The 19,983-nt window shown below is 34.2% G+C and overlaps 2 protein-coding genes across 2 annotated transcripts; one reads left to right on the top strand and one right to left on the bottom strand.

Moving 5' to 3' along the window:
• Nucleotides 1-10,926: 10,926 nt before the first annotated feature.
• On the top strand, nucleotides 10,927-11,678 carry LOC127138077 (RING-H2 finger protein ATL74-like). The gene has a single exon (XM_051064483.1). It carries the CDS (start codon nucleotides 11,020-11,022, stop codon nucleotides 11,581-11,583), a length of 564 nt encoding a protein of 187 aa, XP_050920440.1. The 5' UTR covers nucleotides 10,927-11,019; the 3' UTR covers nucleotides 11,584-11,678.
• Nucleotides 11,679-13,866: 2,188 nt separating this feature from the next.
• LOC127138068 (choline-phosphate cytidylyltransferase 1) lies at nucleotides 13,867-17,038 on the bottom strand. Its single transcript, XM_051064476.1, has 8 exons — nucleotides 16,773-17,038; nucleotides 16,219-16,332; nucleotides 15,292-15,387; nucleotides 15,094-15,136; nucleotides 14,608-14,763; nucleotides 14,432-14,512; nucleotides 14,222-14,332; nucleotides 13,867-14,114 (listed from the first exon to the last, which is right to left on the bottom strand). The coding sequence occupies exons 1-8, from the start codon at nucleotides 16,892-16,894 to the stop codon at nucleotides 13,980-13,982; spliced, it is 858 nt and encodes a 285-aa protein (XP_050920433.1). The 5' UTR covers nucleotides 16,895-17,038; the 3' UTR covers nucleotides 13,867-13,979.
• Between the last annotated feature and the right edge of the window lie 2,945 nt (nucleotides 17,039-19,983).

Genomic DNA, 19,983 nt, shown 5'->3' with positions numbered 1-19,983 from the left:
CCTATGTGAGAAAGCTCTCACCTCCAAAATGTGTTATACACCTACTAAAGTCTTTGAGTCTCCCTGCCCTTGTAGGGGGAACACGCACTTGTACTTTTTGACTAGTACATGAAGGAATGGATGAAGGTCATGGATGATGAGATAAAATCTCTTCATGATAACCACACTTGGACATTGATTGAAAAACCTACATGGGAAAGGTTAGTCAGTTATAGATAGATTTTCAAAGTAAAGGAAGGAACTGAAGGAGTTATGTTGAAAAGGTTCAAGGCAAGACTGGTTGCAAAAGGCTTCACTCAAAATGAAGGAGTGGACTTCAATGATGCTTTCTCTCTTGTTGTGAAGAATAGATCTATTAGAATGCTTATTGCCTTGGTGTATAGGTTTGACCTAGAACTAGAGCATATAGATGTGAGGAATACCTTCTTATATGGTGATCTCGATGAAATGATCTTAATGAACGAACCTGAAGGGTACGAAGAAAAAGGTACAGAGGATTATGTGTGTAAGCTGAATAGGTCGCTATATGGCCTGAAACAATCTCTTAGGAAATGGAATAGGAGATTTGACAAGGTCATGTCACACATAGGTCTCACAAGGAGAAACTTCGATCATTGTGCCTATTTCAGATTCTCACCTAAAAATTCACTTGTCATCTTATTGCTCTATGTAGATGATATCCTCATAGCAAGCTTTCTCGTCAAAGAAATAATGAGGGTACAGGTTGAACTCAACCAACAATTTAAAATGAAGGACCTTGGAACTGTAATTAGGATTTTGGGTATTGACATCAAGATAGATAGAAAGCCGACGACTTTGTGCTTATCTCAAGAGTCATATCTAAGGAAGATTCTCGACAGGTTTGGTATGTCGAACTCAAAACATGTTATAATACAGGCATCTCAACAATTCAAGTTGAGTATAACTAAAATTCCTAGTAGTGAAGTTGAAAGGGGAATTTTTTAAAAAAATAACCATGTTTTTCAAATTAAATCCCTAAATAACCATTTTTTTCAAAAAACTAATACCAAAATAACCACTTTTCCAAACAGATGCGCCAGTTGAACTGGCGCATCCATTTACATTTCAAAGGAGGCGCCAGCTCCATTGAAGCATGCTTCCAAAGGTATTGCAAGGAGGCGCCATGGTTGTTGGCGCATGCATGTGAAGTTTAGCACATGCGCCCATGCATCTGGCGCATGCATGTGCTTATTTGTGTGGCGCCTAGCCCTTTGGCGCATGCATTTCATGGTTCATCTATAAATACCCTGCACATCTCCCATATTTTTTTACACAAGTTCTTACCCTTCAACTCCATTTTCTTTCATTCTACTTCAATCTCCTTTAATTTTTTGTTCTTTAACCATGTCTGAATACATTCACAAGAGAAATGTCGATTTAATTTTTTTTCAGCCGTCGCACCTCCGCTAAAGATTCGACTTTGGAATATAGATTCTGTGAAGGCAAGCCTCTAAATGGTTTTGATGAAGACAACATTATTCATTCAAGATGTTATGCATGCTCAAAAAGGAAATGGATCAAGACATTGAAGCGAGAACAAGATTTCATATTTTTTAAAGTCTTGAAGATTTATCTTGGATTGATCAAAGAGAAGAGCTTCAAATATAATTCAAGCATCAAAGTGATCAAGCCACATACGCATGAGGAACATTTTGATCAAGCTTCTTTTTCAAGTCAACCGTTTGCAAGATTGTTGATTCACTTCTAAGGTATATCTAATTCACTCTTAGATTAGTATACAAGTGTTCAACAATCATGATCTGCATTTGCATTTTTAAACATAACCATTTGTTAACATGATTGAAATGCAAGACACAATTTTCTTAAAGTATTTTTCTGCATTTCAACAGTGTTAACCGGTTAACCATATGGGTTAACCGGTTAACAACCCAGTTTTTTGAAATCCTGTGTTAACGTTGTATGCGTTAACCGGTTAACACTGTTCGTTACAGTGAAAATGTTTTTGAAAAATTATATCTTTTCATCAATGTTTATGGAGAAAATGATACCTCTTTGAAAAGGTGTTTTGGCAATATAAATTCTTAAATTTTCAAAAATGAATTTTCACCTCCAAGAATTTTCATACAAACTTAAGATAATCACTCTTTCATATTTCCTTCAATAATTTTTAAAAGTGTTCATAATCAAAGTTTCATCTCATTCTATTTCTTGAACACTTGTATATTATTCATTGAGTGAATTATTTATCTAAGGAGAAGATCAATCAAGAGAAGATTGATAATACTACACTTTGTTAATATCATCAAAAGAGTTATTTCTGTTTGACTTGTGATCCAGGATTGTTGGACACAAGGGGTTGGTGTTGAAGAGGATTGTTCTTCATATACTTGTTTACCTATAAGTTAGATAGTAGGCATCATCGTTTGTGTGAATAGGCTGTACCATAATTCTAACTATAGTGAAATCTCTTTCGTGTGGAAAGGGGAGTGGATGTACCTTCGGATTGTGAAGGGAACCACTATAATTTCCGGTGTCTTTTTACTTTCCGCAATTTATCTTTCCGCACTTAAACGTAAAATAACCAAAAACCGGAAACAAGTTCGAAGAGTTTTTAACCACCTAATTCACCCCCCCCCCTCTTAGGCGCATTTACAACTTACAATTGGCATCAGAGCAAGTTATAGGTAACTTGTTCCTAGAGATCCAGCATGGCTTCCGCAAGCATAAACCCGGTTTTCAAAGATGGTGGAAGTAGCAACAAGCCCCCACTCTTCTCCGGAGAATATTTCGATTTCTGGAAAATAAGAATGAAGGCACATCTTGAGGCCCAAGGAGAAGGTATATGGGAAGCAGTTGAAGAAGGTCCACACAAACCGGTGAATGTGGTGAATGGAGTTGGTACCGCAAAGTTGAAAAACACTTATGACGAAGATGATAGGAAAAAGATTCTGAATGAGAAGAAGGCAATCAACATACTCCAAAGCGCTCTTAGTATGGATGAGTTCTTCCGTATATCTCAATGTAAATCGGCAAAGGAGATTTGGGATACCTTGGTTGAAACACATGAAGGAACCACCGAAGTGAAGAGATCGAGGCTAAACACTCTAAGTCAAGAATATGAGATGTTCTGCATGCAGCCCGGTGAATCTATAGTTGCCTTACAAAAGAGATTTGTCCATCTAACAAATCACTTGATTGCTCTCGGTAAAACTTTCACCAATGATGATCTCAACCTGAAAGTCCTAAGATCTTTGACAAGAGAATGGCAACCGAAAGTGACCGCTATTTCGGAAAAGAAAAGTCTCTCAACGATGATATCCGCGTCTCTATTTGGCAAACTTCAAGAACACGAATTGGAACTTGGAAGGCTCGAGAAGCACGAAAGTCTAGAAAAGAAATTCAAGAGCATTGCCTTAAAAGTTGATTCCAAAGTTGTGAAGAAAGAAGACAATCCCGAAGAGGACGAAAACTTTATACGTCTTGTAAAAAGACTAGGAAAATATTTTGGTGCAGAAAATAATATTGGAAACTCTAGTTACACAAGAAGAAAGAAGTTCTCAAAGAACAAAGAAAGAGAAGCATCAACATCCAATGAAGACATTACATGCTATGAATGTGGAAAACAAGGCCACATCAAACCAGAATGTCCCAAACTTGCAAAGAATCGTGACAACAAAGGAAAGAAGGACTACAATATGAAGGCCTACATTGCTTGGGATGACAATGAAATAAGCTCTTCATCGAATTCCGATAGTGATCAAAGCGCAAATCTAGCATTGATGGCATCACATCATTCCGACGAGGAAGAAGATGAGGTTAGAAGTAATTTTTCAATTCTTGATAATGATGCTCAAGGAGCAATTGATGAACTTTTAAGTGAATGCAAAATTCTATACAAAACCATTTCATCTCAAAAGAATCAAATATCAACTTTGGAAGAAAATATTGAGAAAATGAAAAATAATCTCAAAGATGAAAAGGAAGAATTAATCAAGAATTTTGCATGCACTAAATGTGAGTCACTTGCTTTTCAAATAGTTCAATTGAAGAGAGTTATTAAAAGATATGAACAAGGTCAAATCGGATTGGAACATGTTCTTAGTAGTCAAAGATACTCAAATGATAAAAGTGGTTTAGGTTATTCAAAATTTGCTAAACATATTTCTAACAAGACCATTTTTGTAAAAGCTAAAGAACAAATTCCTCTAGATAAAAGTAACAAGCCTAAAGTGGTTCATCAATATAATAATAGGAAAAGGAACAAATCTTATTATAAAAAGAAATCTTATCTTCCTAGATATAAAAGCAACTTTGAGCCTACATGTTTCTATTGTGGTATTAAAGGTCATACTCCTAATGCATGTTATGTTAGAAACTTTAGTGTTGCTCAAGGCCATTATGTATGGGTTAAGAAAGGAACTAACTATCATGGACCCAAAGCACATTGGGTACCAAATAAAACTTAATTGTTTTGTAGGTTTACTTGGAGACCACTTCAAAATCTATGCTTTATTGATAAAGTGGTTGTTATAAGTTTTTGATGGGAGGCATAAACTAAATTTCAAATCTAGTTCCAAAGTCCAAGGGTTATTTCACATATGGGGAATACCTTAAAGGAAGAATTCTTGGCATTGGCAAAGTTGAAGCACTAAATTTCACATCGAATTGAAGATATACTTTAAGTTGACAAACTAAAGCAAAATCTTCCAAGTATAAATCAACTTTGTAACAAAGACTTCAAAATCATGTTTCGGCAAGAATAATTATTTGATGAAGTCTCTCATGAGGTAAAACTCATAGGTAAACATTATTATTTTGTTTTATTCTTAATTTTTCATGATGTCTTTACATATTTCAAGTCTTTTCCCATCCTTTTTGCTAATGACAAAGGGGGAGAAGAAATATGTGTTTGTGTTTGTTTTTCTCTAACAAAATGCAGTTAGAAAAGACTCTCTAAATATCATGAATTTAGGGGGAGCGTTGATCAAGGGGGAGCCTTTTGTGTTAGAGAAACAAAAGTAGAGCAAACTTTCAAAATTGGGTTGTCATCATAAAAAAGGGGGGAGAATGTGAAGGCAAGCCTCTAAATGGTTTTGATGAAGACAACATTATTCATTCAAGATGTTATGCATGCTCAAAAAGGAAATGGATCAAGACATTGAAGCGAGAACAAGATTTCATATTTTTTAAAGTCTTGAAGATTTATCTTGGATTGATCAAAGAGAAGAGCTTCAAAGATAATTCAAGCATCAAAGTGATCAAGCCACATACGCATGAGGAACATTTTGATCAAGCTTCTTTTTCAAGTCAACCGTTTGCAAGATTGTTGATTCACTTCTAAGGTATATCTAATTCACTCTTAGATTAGTATACAAGTGTTCAACAATCATGATCTGCATTTGCATTTTTAAACATAACCATTTGTTAACATGATTGAAATGCAAGACATAATTTTCTTAAAGTATTTTTCTGCATTTCAACAGTGTTAACCGGTTAACCATATGGGTTAACCGGTTAACAGCCCAGTTTTTTGAAATCTTGTGTTAACGTTGTATGCGTTAACCGGTTAACACTGTTCGTTACAGTGAAAATGTTTTTGAAAAATTATATCTTTTCATCAATGTTTATGGAGAAAATGATACCTCTTTGAAAAGGTGTTTTGGCAATATAAATTCTTAAATTTTCAAAAATGAATTTTCACCTCCAAGAATTTTCATACAAACTTAAGATAATCACTCTTTCATATTTCCTTCAATAATTTTTAAAAGTGTTCATAATCAAAGTTTCATCTCATTCTATTTCTTGAACACTTGTATATTATTCATTGAGTGAATTATTTATCTAAGGAGAAGATCAATCAAGAGAAGATTGATAATACTACACTTTGTTAATATCATCAAAAGAGTTATTTCTATTTGACTTGTGATCCAGGATTGTTGGACACAAGGGGTTGGTGTTGAAGAGGATTGTTCTTCATACACTTGTTTACCTATAAGTTAGATAGTAGGCATCACCGTTTGTGTGAATAGGCTGTACCATAATTCTAACTATAGTGAAATCTCTTTCGTGTGGAAAGGGGAGTGGATGTACCTTCGGATTGTGAAGGGAACCACTATAATTTCCGGTGTCTTTTTACTTTCCGCAATTTATCTTTCCGCACTTAAACGTAAAATAACCAAAAACCGGAAACAAGTTCGAAGAGTTTTTAACCACCTAATTCACCCCCCCCCCCTCTTAGGCGCATTTACAACTTACAGATTCGTTTGAACGTCTTAATCAACCATTTGTTAGAGGGAGAAATTGCAAATGGTGAAAGGATTAGAAGGATTCAATGGCTTGTGTCCACGTTCAACCAAAATGGAGAAGTGTGTGAATGGGTGGATATTAAGACTGATAGAGATGTTCATAGGATGATGCATAATATGTTCAAAATTGTTTTGATGGTGGTAATCACTTAGTTATAGTAATGATATCTTAATTATTTTAGTTGTTTGTGTTGTTGTTTATGTGTTGCTTTTGTGTTGAATGTGTTGTATTTGTTTGTGATGGTATTTCCTCACAAAGTTATCATATGAAATAAATTTTGTTTTTTATATATTTCAAAAGAGGTACATGTAAATTTATCTTGTTGTGCTCGCTCTAACACTAGGACAGTTAGTACGATTGTGACCTGGATGACGGCATGAACTACATAATCGAACCATTATGTTCGCCGTATCCATTTCGGTTCGAATACGGGTGCTGTTTGGGCGACCATTTTTCTTTCTCGCATAACTTCATTGTGCCAGACAATGTCCCCTTGATATTTTGTCCAGTAATCCTCTTTTGCAACAATTGAAAAACTAATTTTGTAAACATTGGGCAGGCTTAAGTCTTTGTAAACGTCAGATAGTAAGTAGGATTCATTCCTTCGAATCTTTGAACATGCCGCAATGACATGGGAGTAGGGTGTACGAAAGGCTTCGAACTTTCCGCAGTCGCACCAACCTCTATCTAGTTCCACTCTATATTGTCTCATTGGCATGCCTTCATTGTGATCCATAGACTCAACAACACTGTACCACCTTTAGTACGGTCAAACATAGTGACCACGTGTGTGTTTGCTTTGGCAGCTTCGTGTCTAATGAATTTCATTGAAGCATCACTGAATAACTACTCAGATTGCAACACTGAACTCCATTTGGAACGTCTGGTCTCAAACAGCGCCCCTAGCTTAAAATATGTTGTCTGCACTAAAGCGGTTATAGGTAGGTTTCGGATGCCTTTGAAGACAGAGTTCATTGATTCCATAATATTTGTTGTCATGTGACTCCAACGTTGACCGTTGTCATATGCCTTAGTCCACTTCTCCAATGGAATACTGTTGATCCACCGTACTGCATATGCGTTTTACAATCTTATGTCTTCACAGTAGTGTTTTGGCCCATCTATATAGTGTGATGTGTAAAAATGCCACATAAAAAAATACTTGTACTTTTTATTCATGTGCATATTTGCTACAAGCATGGGGTTGGTCAAGAATGTCGTCACTCGCCCCGGTAAACGAGAAGTCATTCGTATTCTCATTTGCAACAAAGTAAGTTTAAAACTTTACCATATATTTAATTAGACTTTATATTATAATTAACTGTAAATAATATTTTTCAACTGTTTTTGATCTAGGTGGTCAGTTAGAGGGATGAACTGCAATAGGTGTCTGAAACACGCTATAGTAGTATATCGCAATCTATTGGATCACATTGGACCAGACGATGTAATACTCCTACACAACTCTATTTTAATTTAAAAATAATTATCAAATTATTTATCATCTAATCGTGTCGTATTATTATACAGTTTATCTGGAGGTTTTTTCTTGGGTTTTGATCATTAGGTTAAGCATGATGATGATGCAGTTTAGACAGCAAAAATACCAACTATCTGGTTCACTACTGTGGAGATGCACCAGAGTGATCGGGTAAAACTGCAGTTCGGTATACAACAACAAATTCCAGAACCTCCGATGTGTTTGGGAGATTGGCATCAAAAAAGAGTTGATGCCCAATGAGATTATTCCGACGGGAGAGACTTCGCAAAAGAGATGTGTCGTCATTGGAGGAATCGACGACAACACATCTTAAACAAACCAGTCATACAGGGTGTTAGACCAACTCAACAGTATATGGCATAGTTTAGGTCGGTTACAATGCAGCAATTTGTGTCTGAGCCAAGGTATTTGATTGATCCACGCCAACTAGCTTCATCATCATACGCCTAACAACAAGTCCCCGTCCAACACCAATGTCAAACCACCCAAACCCAACAACCAACCTCACACCACCACCCTACCACATACACCCAACAACCAACCTCACACCATCACCCTACCACATACACCTAACAACCAAGCACCCAACCTCGCAACCCATTCATGCCACACACCCAACCTCAAAACCAAGAATCAAACCCTACCCACCAACAACCATACGCAGCCAACACAACAGTTTATAGCCCAGATGATTCATACAATTCATGTCATCGTAGCCCCCCATCAATGACCGCCCAAACATCTCATCACCACAACACCCAACTATTATTTAACTATAGTGCACCCTAGGAACCATTGCTTTGTTTTACAAAAGCATCGTTGTCAAGAACCCCCTCCCCTAGCTATTGGGAACAAATGATGACACATCTATCAAATACCGTTGGACTTTCCACCGGACCTTCACACCAGCCACCATTGGATCATGTCAGCATTCAAAGACTCCAAGTACCTAAGAAAAATCGTGGAAGACCTCGAAGGTAGACTAATGCACCTGGATGTGGAATAGGGGGACGTTTTAATCGGGCCGGTCATTGAACTTTTGGTCAATTCCATGTAATTTTTATTATAACATAAATAAATTCAATATTTTTTTATTTAATTGTTAAATTCACATTTAAAGTTAAAAAAAATAAAATAAAGGTGCATGCGCCAGATGCATTGACGCATGCACCAATGCATACATGCATACGCCAAGAGGCATGGCGCTTAGGTGCAAAGCCATTGGGAGCATGAGTCAGTTCCAATGGCGCCTCCTCTTAAGTTTAAATGGATGTGTTAGCTCCAATGGCGCATCTATTTGGAAACATGGTTATTTTGGTATTTATTTTGAACAAATGGTTATTTATGGATTTAATTTGAAAAACATGGTTATTTTATAAAAAAAAACTCGAAAGGGCCTATATGGATAGCATTCCATATTCTAGTATAGTGGGTTCTTTGATGTATGTTATGGTTTGTACTATGTCAAACATAGCTTATGTAATAAGCCTTGTAAATAGGCACATGGCTAACCATAGAAAAACCCATTGGCAAGCTTTGAAATGGATCCTAATATACATAAAAGGATCCCTGAGCAAGGTCCTAGTTTATGGTAGAGCCAAAAGTCGAGATAACCAAAGGAAAGTCGAAGGATTAGTGAACTCTGACTATGCAGAATGTATGGACACCATAAAATCTTCGTCTGGGTAAGTTTTGCACTATGTTCGACACATCAATTAGTTGAAAAGCAACACTTCAGAAGGTTGTATCCTTATCAAGCACTGAAGCGGAATACATTGCCCTCACTGAAGTTGTGAAAGAAGCATTATGGCTTGAAGGTTTTTCCAATGAGCTAAAACTTCAAGGTCAAGCAATCACTATTATATGTATTAATCAAAGTGTCATACATTTGTCAAAGAATTCAGCTTATCATGAAAGGACATAACATATTGATGTTAGGTTGCATTTTGTCAGAGAGAAAATTGAAAGGGGAGAAGTAAAGGTCATGAAGGTTTCGACTGTTCACAATGTTGATGATATGATCACCAGATCATTGCCAAGTTGTAAGTTCTTCCATTGTATGCAGTTGATAAAATTACATGATGATATAGCTAGTCAGTTTCATGGTTTGAAGTTAGTTCCAAGGTGGAGATTTGTAGTTTTGTTGTTAGAAGCTAGTTGGATCGAACTCAAACGTATTGCATGTCGCTATAGTTTTTCGACAGAGTCGAAGACTAAATTTGGAGAGTGTTGTAGTCTAACAACATGTATGTAATAGTTATGTATGTCATGTAATGATTTAATCTTCATTCATTAGATATATATATGCCAATAATCTATAAATAGGTTGTGTTATCTCACTTTGTAAGAGAGATGGTTGGTAATTCACCTGTAAACAAATAACACTCTTTGTGAAAGCGAATGGAAATCTTGTTTTAACCATCTTTGTTGTCTCTTCTCTCTCCTTTCTTCTTGAATCTAAAGGTTTCTTCGTTTTCAAGAAAATCTCTCATTCTCACATTATTACTTGACCATTGGCATTGAATTTCTCACTGATTAACAAAATTACAAACTACTCCCTCCATTCCTTTATAAGTGTCACTTTTTAGAAAAAAAAAAGTTTCTTTTTAAGTGTCATTTCAAACTTCAATGTAGAATTAATTGTAGTATTGTCAAAATTACCCCTAATCATTTATTATAGAGAGAGAAAAAGATTAAATAAGTTAAGGGTATTGTAGGGAAAAAGTAACAAAAAAGATTAAATAAGTTAAAAAGTAACAACAATTATTAGTTGTCTTGATACGTGTAAAAAACTAAAAAATGAGACTTAAAAAGAAACGGATGTAGTAACTCTTAAGAAAAATACTCTTAAGAAAAATTGCAACATTATAGTTCTCTCATTTAAAGGAAGTTATGCTTTTTTGGATTGTTGTGTAAAACTTTTTCCTGAAAACTATTATTGTTTTATTGTTTAAAAAGAAAACAGATGTGACAAGAAACAGAAACAATTGATGCAATTAAATATGAACATGAATGATAAATGAGTCCTGATACATATCCATAGACTTAACATTTCCAACATAAGATAAAGAAAAGAGTGCAAAGAATACAAACATCACATGCTTTTTACACTCATTAGAAGTGCATAGACAGAGTGGAATACCAAGTAAGCAACAATTTTCCATGTCCCTTACCCCCCACTAATCAATATCTCATCCTCTCTTTAATTTCGAGTACAAATAAAAAATAAAATGTATTCATTCATATTTGAACTTATGTATCAAATTTCAACACAACTTCATCAACCTATGGCAGAAATTCACACACAAACTCCAACAATCAGTCCCACAACAAGCAAACCATGTAACAATTCTCCACAACAACATAGTCTCAATTCAGTGATTCTTATAGCAGCAATAGTGTGTGCTTTACTATGTGCTCTTGGTCTCAACACAATGCTACAATGTGTGTTCCAATGCGCGAACCGTGTCCTTACCGAACCTCTCCAATGGATCGCTTCTCGAAGGCGCAATTCGGGACTCAAGAAGAAAGATAGAGTTGCTTTGCCAACATCAGTTTATACTGCTCATTCAGGTGGATCATCATCAACTCCTCAAACTATGGATTCTAATTGTGCTATTTGCTTAGCTGAGTTTTGTGATGGTGATAATATGAAGTTGCTACCAAAGTGTAATCATCGTTTTCATGTGGTTTGTATTGATAAGTGGTTGCTTTCTCATTCTTCTTGTCCTACTTGTAGGAACATGATCAAGTCTCGTGATTCTGTACACTGCTTAAGCATTGTTATATCATAGTTTTTTTTTTTTGTTATGTTTGTAACAATTTTCATATCATTGCCTAGGTACTATATATGTTTATTTTTTCTTGTAATTTTTAGGGAAGAAAATGTTTGGAGTTCAATCAATATTTGTTTTTGCAATATCCATATTTTATGCAATATCTCACTTTGTTTTCGTATAAAAGATGGTAACTAGCTTGTTTTATATTCGCTTATGGAAAAAGAGAAAATAATTAGAAAGTTTAATGAATTTATTATGATTTAATATGAGAAGCAATGAAAAACAAAAGAGTGAAACAAAAGAAAGATGTATTTCATAAAATGATTTAAGAAATGTAATATATATATATATATATATATATATATATATATATATATATATATATATATATATATATATATATATATATATATATATATATATATATATATTCACTAAAATAACATATATCTTAAATATAGAAATTAATTAATAATAAAAATAGTATTCAATGTTCTTGCATGTAAGGACAATTTATGTGACAATGCGGTATAATTTGGTTCAATTGATTAATTGATTTAATTTAAATAAAAAATCATCAAATCAAATAAACTTATAAATAATAACATAAATTTGTATCTAATCAGTCATACACTATCAAATGATAACAAAATATTATATTTAGAGAACAAGACAAAAATGGAACATAAAACAATGTAAAAAATTATTATGATGAAAGAAAAAAAATAGAGGAGATGAGAGATTAACAAAGATGGAAAAAAAACAAGAAATGAAAGATATTAAAGAAGAAGATGTGCGATAAAAATGAAATTGAATGAGAGAAAGTAAAAAAGAAAAAATATTTAAAAATTGATATTAAAAAAGAATAGACAAGATGTATCTAGCAAAGAAGATATAATATGCTATGAGAAATTTGAGAAAGTTGAAACTGAAATCTTAAATGTGAGGAAGAGAAAAGTCATGAACATCCAAAACATATCAAAATCTTTTTTTTTTAAATAAACGATAAAAATATTATAACAAATATATGAATGTATACAAAAATTATTTTTATTGTTTTATTTTATAAGAATGTCAAAAATGACACTAGAATCCACTACCATCAATGGCAAAAGTCACGTTTAGATTAGATGTTTAAAGTTTCACTAGAGTATATATCACTAAACATCATAACCATATCCAAAATAAATTTATTTTGACACAAAATTTATAAGAAAAGAAAAAGTGCATCAAGATATATATAGTAGATGGGAACAAGTATTTTTTGATTATGTCTGATTTGTTAAAATAGAAACAATACTTGTATTATGTTTGATTTTAGAATTATGTTAACAACATACTATTCAACATATTCTCATGTCTCGTCTTTATCATCAAATTTAACCTAAAACTTCACTAGATCAATGATTATTTTATTAAAGGTACTGAGCTGTTGTAAATTGGATGTTGTAATGTTGTATCATCTTTAAGTTGTATAGTCATTGTTTGCAAATAGTTTGTTCATTCATTTTAATAATTAATTATGTCAACATAATTAGTTAATTTAACTTCATAGTGATGATGAGCCACTGCGAGGAGTTAGGTCATGACGACATCATTCTCGAGGCTTAAATATATGGATGAATTAATAAGCATAATACTTTCTCACTTGCATGCATATTCTCTTCCAACATATCCAAGTGTGTGATAAAGCAACATTTGTCCCGTCACTTTGATCTAATTAAGATTTTGTGTCTTTATCGGCTGAAACAAAAAAAACAAAAGAGAACCACTATTTATAACTGATTGAAGTCCAATAAATAGAATCATCACAAGTTACCCCACTACTTGAATGTCTTATTCACACCATACACCTGTACAAAAATGACATTTAAGAGTCATGACTCATTTGTTAGGTTTGTCACTACTCAAAAATTTATTACATATCATATTATTATATGTATAGTTTAGAATCCCAAGTTAGATTTTAGATCAAATCTAAATACACTACATATTTATATTTATAAGTGGTAGGTGTTCTATCTAAATTCTAATATAATATTATAATATATCAAAGACATGGTCATTTAAGTTTTTTGGAGTGTTTGTGTAATTTTCGCATAGCTTGTATAATAATAATAATAAGATACTCTCATATATAAATTGATTGTAAGAAATAACTCAAAGATGCTTTATTGTAAGAAAGAACCACATAAGAAATCTAGTCATGATCTTCCATGACACAAGACTAGGTCATATTGAACTCAAATGCTACACAACCGCACAGATAATAGATAACAAACTATGAAGAAAGACAAATAATGTCCAAACCATCTTGCATGTATATGACATATATCAAATATTTTACACAAAGGACACATAATTTTGTCAAACGGTTCACAATCTGTAAATAAACAAGCATATTCGTCCCTTTAGTCGCTGTAGTATTCCACAGATTCATTTTCATAGAATTCATCGTCAACGTCATCATCCCACTCGTCGTATAGAAGAGATCTTAGCTGCTGTGCCTTCAGTTGTTCTTGAATTCTGTCTCTGATCGCCGTTCCCTGGTGTATCATTCATTAAACCCGTTGATTCAGTGAATCCGAAAGATTTATAAAATGAAATATCTAACAAAAAATAACAGGACTTTAGGGGGGGAAAGAGATCCAACCATTTTGTGGCATCCTTCTTCAAACATCTCGAGGAATCCAGCAACTAATCGATCAGCATTTTCGACCCACTCAGTACGGTTCATGCCAGCAATTTTTTTCACTGTTCCTATCTGCAATGTTTAATAACATGGTTTGCACGAACGGTTACTAATACGAATATAAAAGAAAAGTTGATAACTAATAAGATAGTTCCGGTTTTACATTGTTACCTTCTTTCCCACAGTCTCTTGCTGTTTCTTCACTCTCTCCTGCAACTTTTTAAGTCCCATGTTCATTCTCAATCTTTTCTCCTGCAAATAACAGATCGTGTAACGGGGCTAATTCTTATGGAAACGCGAGAAAGCATAGTAATACTGCGACTGATTAACTGACAAAAAGAACAAACCTTGACATAGCTAACACCTAGGTCTTTTCTTGAATAACCACGATCCAAATTACGCATTACATACTGGTTATAATCTTTGATGATTCTCATTATGATATCAGAAGTAGAAATTCCTTCCGTTCGCTGTGTTTCCTTAAATTTTCCAATAGCCTTAACCTATATAATACGAATTTAATAGGCATAAGATCAACAATGAAACACGAAAAGTTTGAGATGTTCACAGCTAGTGCTAATCTGATACAGAATCACACAGCCATACGACAGAGAAACCGATAGAAAATCAGCAAGCTATAGGACAATCAGCATATAGAAGAATTGTTAGAGACATGAAAATGAATGGAAAAAAAGGCTTCAAGTAGTCGTAAGAATCATAGAGATGCAAAGTTGTAGAAATAAAGATGAATGTCACCGGGGAGAGACAGGGGAATCGAGAACATTCAATTATATGAAATTAAATTCAAAGATGGTTCTATTACTCAAACTTACAAATTCATAGACATCCTTTCCAGCTCCACTTGTATCAGCATAACTATGGTAATAGAATATGGAAGGAAATATTAACGTATGTAAAAATATATAAGAACTTGGTGAAAGAAGAACAACATCACACAGATCAAATAGATGCATAAATGCATGACCATAAAACAAAGAGAAAATAGCTAGAATGAGACCGGTTAATCTTACGGAAGAGAATCATGAGCCACATAGTCAATTTGATGCTTGTCAATGAACTCCTGATTGATTACCCATGGCACATCTGGAATAACTTCATCAACCCACCTGCAGCAAGTACAATTGAACTTCTTACCAATCCAAAATGAAAGCAAACAAGTAATTTAAATAAGGCATACAAATGGTTGACTTTATAAGTTTTCAATGGAAGATTTCAACCACTCGTAAAACTCATCCGTCCAAAATATAACTAGATGAAATTGTCAACAGAAGGATCATGGTCTGAGAGTATCATGAACCATTGACCTGCACAAACTCCTACTCCTGTCATTGCTCAGGACCACCTATCACATCACAATACCCAAACCCCCACTACAAAAACCAACAAATCGCTTACAAGTCTAACGTAAACTTCGATGAAGGTTCACAAATAAAGTCTAAAAAATAAAAACCACTACTCAAAACCGGTGCCTTCAGCCAGTATTAACAAAAACAAACCCAGGTGACAGTTGCTTAAGAACCCCTAAAAAAGTCATAACTTTACCACCCAGTGACGACGACAACAATAACAGCCAGAATCCCAATGTCAGTCGACCATTAGGATCAATGATCAAGCCTAAGTCATTGGTATCGATAAGTAACAAAGAGCATTCATGCAAATAAGCAGAATTTTTCACAACAAATTACCAGTATAAACTGGACTCTTTAACTTTTTATTATTTTAAACACCATACTTATTCCATTCCTAGCGGAAAGAAATGCAAGTGAATTTCAATCACAAGTCAATAAAACTTCAATTGAAACATGGCCTGATACATACATCTACAATTACACGATAAAATAGACGCTTTCTAACAGGAAATACACATCAAAAGTTAAAAGATCAGCAACAACGATTCATATTTAAGTAACCAAAGATGAAAAGAAAAAAAAACGAACTTGCAGTGGCGAAGAGACTCATAGCGTTCGGCCTCAGTCATAACAGTTTTACCCTTGTACTTATGAGTGGTCTCATCATTGCAGCATCCAACAAGGAGATAAGTGTTTGGAAACCTTCAATTAACAACAAAACAAAAACTATCATCACAACATGAACAAGTTCAATCAAACAACAACTGTAGCAATTTGCATAGATCCAATCCAATAATAAAAATAAAATAAAAAATCATAGACAAATTCAGCATGCATCTAAAAAACATAAAAACCCATAATTGGAAATGAGAAATCAACAAAATTGATGAATAGTGTAGTGAAATTGAACTCAAAATCATAAAAACAAACAAATCTAAAAACAACTAAACATTAGATTGGACTAAATTGAAGTTTAGATCATGGAACCCAACCCAAAAATAACAAAAAAATAGGGTTGAACTAAAAAAGCACAAAAAAATATTATTTTCAAAAGAAAAGTGAAATTAAGAAAGATGGGTAGTGAAAAAAAGACAAATTTCAATGAAAAAAAAAACAAAAAAAGAGGGTATTTTAGAAATTACGATTTCTTGGCTTGTTCAAGAGAACGTGCATGACCGAAGTGAAAGAGATCGTAAATTCCATCGGCATAAACTCGAACAGGTTTATCGTTTTGGCGAACTTCACACTCCTGGTGATCGTTCATGATCACTCTGTTTGTGTTTGTGCTGTTGCAATGTGCAGAGAGTCAAAACGGCATTCAAAACCCAGTCACACGATTTTCTTTCCTGTTTTTGTTTTTTCTATTTTACTTTATCGTTTTTTTTTTATCTATAGTTTCATTTTTGCTATATTTATTTACAAAATGCACTACCAAATTTATTTATAAAACAATTTGATGAAAAATGTATTTTGTCTTTTCGATAGATAATTGAGTTGTTTATTTATTTGTTTATTACTACTACTATACCATGTACGGATGAATGAATCTCTCATCGATAGGTATGATCCGTAAAAATAATAAATATATATGTGAAACTTAAATATTTATCATCTATAATATTTAGATGCTACTAGCATTTAGAAAAGTAATCTTGTGTTCTGTATAAATCAAATTTGATTTTTTTTTTAAATAATCATAACTTTTTAATTTAATTTTTCAAAAAGATTAGTGAAATAATCACTTTTTCAAATAGATGCGTCAGATGAACTGACACATCTATTTGAAAGGAAAAGGAGACGTCAGCATCATTGGCTCATGTTTTAAAAGTAATGCATGGAGGCGTCAAGGTTGTTGGCGCATGCATGTGGTTATGTGTTTGCGCTCATGCTTCTGGCGCATGCATGTCATCACATGTGTGGCGTCTGGCCCTTTGGCGCATGCAATTTTGATTCTTCTTTTATAAATAACTCATCTTTCACCCATATTTTTCACATAATTTTTATCCTACAACCACATTTTCTTTCATTCAACTTCAATCTCCTTCAAATTTTTGAGTTCTAATCATGTTTTTTCACATTCACAAGAGAAATGCCGACTTAATCTTTTCCACCGCCGCGTCTCGATAAAGATTCGACTTTGGAATATAGATTCGTTCGAAAGTCTTAATCGGACGTTGGACTGTTGGTTAGAAGGGGAAATTGTTGATGGTGAAAGGATTAGAAGGATTCAATTCACGTTTAACCAAAATGGAGAAGTGCGTGAATGGTGGATATTAAGACTGACAGAGACGTTCGCAGGATGGTGCATAATATGTTCAAAATTGTTTTGATGGTTGTAATCGCTTAGTTATAGTAATCGTATTTTAATTGTTGTTGTTGTTTATGTAATGGTATTTCCTCACAAACTTATAATATGAAATAAATTTTGTTTTTTATATGTTGCAAAAGAGGTACATGTGAATTTATTTTGTTGTGGTCGTTCCAACACTAGGACAGTTAGTACGATTGTGATCTGGCTGGCGGCATGAACTACATAATCTAACCATTTTGTTCGACGTATCCATTTCAGTTCGAATACGGATGCTATTTGGGCGACCATTTTTCTTTCTTTGCATAACTTCGTTCTGCCAGACAATATCCCCTTGATATTCTGGCCAGTAATCCTCTTTTGCCACTACTAAAAAACTAATTTTGTAAATATTTGATAGGCTTATGACTTTGTAAACGTCAGATAATAAATATGATGGATTCCTTCGAACCTTTGAACATGCCGCAATGACATGGGAGCAGGGCGTACGAAAGGCTTGGAACTTTCCGCAATCGCACCAACCTTTATCTAGTTCCACTATGTATTGTCCCATCATCATGCCCTCATTGTGATCCATGGACTCAGCAACACTATACCAACCTTTAGTACGGTCAAACACCATGACCACGTGTGTGTTTGCTTTGGCAGCTTCGTGTCTAATGAATTTCATTGAAGCATCAGTAAACAACTGCCCAAATTGCAACATTGAACTTCATTTGGAACGTCTGGTCTCAAACAACGCCCCTAGCCTGAAATATGTTGCCTGCACCAAAGCGGTTATAGGTAGTTTTTGGATGCCTTTGAAGACAGGGTTCATTGATTCCACAAGTTTTGTTGTCATATTGCCCCAATGTTGACTGTTGTCGTATGCCCTAGTCCATTTCTCCAATGAAAAATTGTCGATCCACCGTACTGCATCTGTATTTGACAATCTTATTTCTTTGCGGTAGTGTTTGAAAGAAGGTTCTGATAATGTGTAACATGCGTTGACAACCTTCTTCCGCAATGTTTTGTCTTTGATCTCCCGCATAAAATTATGAGCAATATGTCTAATGCATAAGACATGCGTCGAAGGAGGATCCTGCCAACCATTGTCAATGTTTTTATATGCATTAATGATTGAATGGTGTCAATCGGAGATCAAACATAAGTTAGATTGAGGTGAAACGTGCAATCGGAGATTTCTTAGGAAAAAACTTCATCCATCAGCAGTCTCCCTTTCAACAAGGGCAAAGGCGATTGGAAAAATGTTGTTGTTGCCATCTTGTGCCACTGCCATGAGTAACGTTCCTTTATATTTCTCGTACAATCATGTACCATCAATTTGTATAATAGGTTTACAAAAAGAAAAACCTTTGATGCATGGTTGATATGCCCAGAAGAAACGGTGGAATATTCCATTTCCAATAGCACACGTCCCGTCTGGTGTATACGCCGGCAATGTTTCCAACTTGACAATAGTCCCTAGAGCATATTGTTTAAGAGCCAACGGGTATTTTGGAAGTTGTTTGTAAGACTCCTCCCAATTGTCATATGTAACACCCCGATAATAATATGGTAATTATTTAAATTAAGTTAATAATATATTTATTAATTTAATTAGATAATTGGATTATTATTATTATTATTTTGGAATTATTGAATTATTATTATTATTGGGATAATAAAATAAAGTGGAAAATATATAAGTGTGAAATAAGGAAAAAGAGTCTCAATTGGTAAAGAAAAGGTTTTCACGTGAAACAGAGAAGCGATTGAGAAAGAGGAGAAAGGGCAAAGAGGCAGAGCAAGAGGAAGAAGATTGGAGAAGAGAAGAGCTTGGAGCTTAGAGATTGCCGGATTAACTCAGGTAAGGGGGGTTATCGTCGTTTAATGGGTATTATGGGTTAGCATGTAATGGGTAGTGATAAACCGTTGAATTGACCCTAATTGGGATTGTCGAATGCTGAAAATTGTGATGGATATGTTGTGTAAAAAAACTGAAATTGAACCTGTAATTGAGTGTGTTGTAATTTCCCTAACGTATAGCTTTTTACGGAATTGGA

This window comes from Lathyrus oleraceus, chromosome 1 (assembly GCF_024323335.1).
Source record: "Lathyrus oleraceus cultivar Zhongwan6 chromosome 1, CAAS_Psat_ZW6_1.0, whole genome shotgun sequence".
Taxonomy (NCBI): domain Eukaryota; kingdom Viridiplantae; phylum Streptophyta; class Magnoliopsida; order Fabales; family Fabaceae; genus Lathyrus; species Lathyrus oleraceus.
Note: the sequence above shows the minus strand (reverse complement) of the source record. Positions and strands in the feature narration are given on the sequence as shown.